The 1,632-nt window shown below is 44.1% G+C and overlaps 1 protein-coding gene across 1 annotated transcript; it reads left to right on the forward strand.

The window, feature by feature from the left end:
• The first annotated feature begins 283 nt into the window (after positions 1-283).
• LOC113916192 (olfactory receptor 5V1-like) lies at positions 284-1,243 on the forward strand. Its single transcript, XM_035727059.1, has one exon. It carries the CDS (start codon positions 284-286, stop codon positions 1,241-1,243), a length of 960 nt encoding a protein of 319 aa, XP_035582952.1.
• Positions 1,244-1,632: the final 389 nt, after the last annotated feature.

Genomic DNA, 1,632 nt, shown 5'->3' on the forward strand with positions numbered 1-1,632 from the left:
GAAGTTAATGGTTTATTGTTGGGTTTAACCAACATTTATTTTCACCCACCAGCAGTTATGTAAACCCATGGGAGGTCCCTGGGCCTGAGCTGGCTGGATATGTTGAGTGAGAACTTGTGATCTCTCTGAAAATTTTCCTGCACTCCACCATCCACAGTCCAGACCATTCTGGATGAATCAAATCCAATATATTTGATATGACCTTGCAAGTTAACATGCCAATTTAGGGTGCTCTTTGTACATTCTCATTATGGCTTTTATTTTTTCTCATTTTTTTGTAGCTATGACACCATTTGAAATGAACAATCAAACAGATGTCACTGAATTCATCTTCTTGGGATTTTCCAACCACCCCAAACTACAGGGTTTGTTTTTCCTGGTTTTCTTGATCATTTACCTGACAACACTCCTGGGGAACATGCTCATACTAACAGCCACTAGAATCAGTCTTGCTCTCCACACTCCAATGTATTATTTCCTCAGCAACCTGAGTTTCTTGGACATCTGCTATACATCCACCACCATCCCAGTCATGCTGGTGAACTTCTTCCGGGAGAAGAAGACCATCTCATATGAAGGCTGCCTTTCCCAGATTTTCTTCCTCATGACACGGGCCGGCACTGAATGTGTCTTATTGGCTGCTCTGGCTTATGACTGCTTGGTAGCCATTTGCCACCCTCTTCGATATCCAGTCCTCATGAGTGTGAAGGTCTGTGTTTTTTTGGTGACTGGGTCTTGGCTGTGTGGACTGGTGAATTCTGTGACACACACGGTGCTGGCAGCCACACTCACTCTCTGTGGGCCCAACCAAATCAGCCACTTTCTCTGTGACATTCCACTGCTCCTGAAGCTCTCCTGCTCAGACACCTCTCTCAATGAATCTGTGCTCCATGTGGCCAGTGCCACCATTGGCCTGAGCCCTTGCCTGTTTACTGAAGTGTCCTACATACTCATCATCTCTGCCATTCTCAGGATTCCCTCTGCTCAGGGTAGGAGCAAGGCCTTCTCTACCTGTGCATCCCACCTTACCGTGGTTGTGGTCTTTTATGGAATGGCCAACTTCAACTATGACAGACTCAGAGAAGGTTACTCCCTAGACATGGACATCCTGGTCTCTGTGTTCTTCTCTGTCATAACCCCTATGTTCAACCCTATCATATACAGCCTGAGAAACAAGGAGGTCAAGGGTGCCCTGAGGAAGCTAGCTAGGAAATGTGGGTTCTCTAATGAGATCAGCAATTAGATAAAGTTTTCATTCTGGAAAATTTCTTACACAATAAAAACATGAGCCTTCTAGCTGCAATTATAATAGTGCTCTCTATATAGGATCTTCTGACAACTGTGATACTCTATTCCACCAGGACAACCAGCTACACCTGTGTCAAGCATTTCACACATTGTGATCTCAAATTTCCTGTGTTCTCCAATCCACTGATATCTGAGAACATTTTCATAATCCACCACCCCTGCAAAAAATATCCAGTACCCACATATTAAAAAAATCATCCCCCATATTTGCCCCATTTAGTAGCACTAGACAACCACCAATCTGCTCCCTGTGTCTATGGATAGCCCTATTCTGGATGTCTCATACAAATAAAATCATATAGTATGTGCCTTGTGTGTCTGGCT

The sequence above is a fragment of the Zalophus californianus genome, chromosome 4, assembly GCF_009762305.2.
Source record: "Zalophus californianus isolate mZalCal1 chromosome 4, mZalCal1.pri.v2, whole genome shotgun sequence".
Lineage (NCBI taxonomy): Eukaryota > Metazoa > Chordata > Mammalia > Carnivora > Otariidae > Zalophus > Zalophus californianus.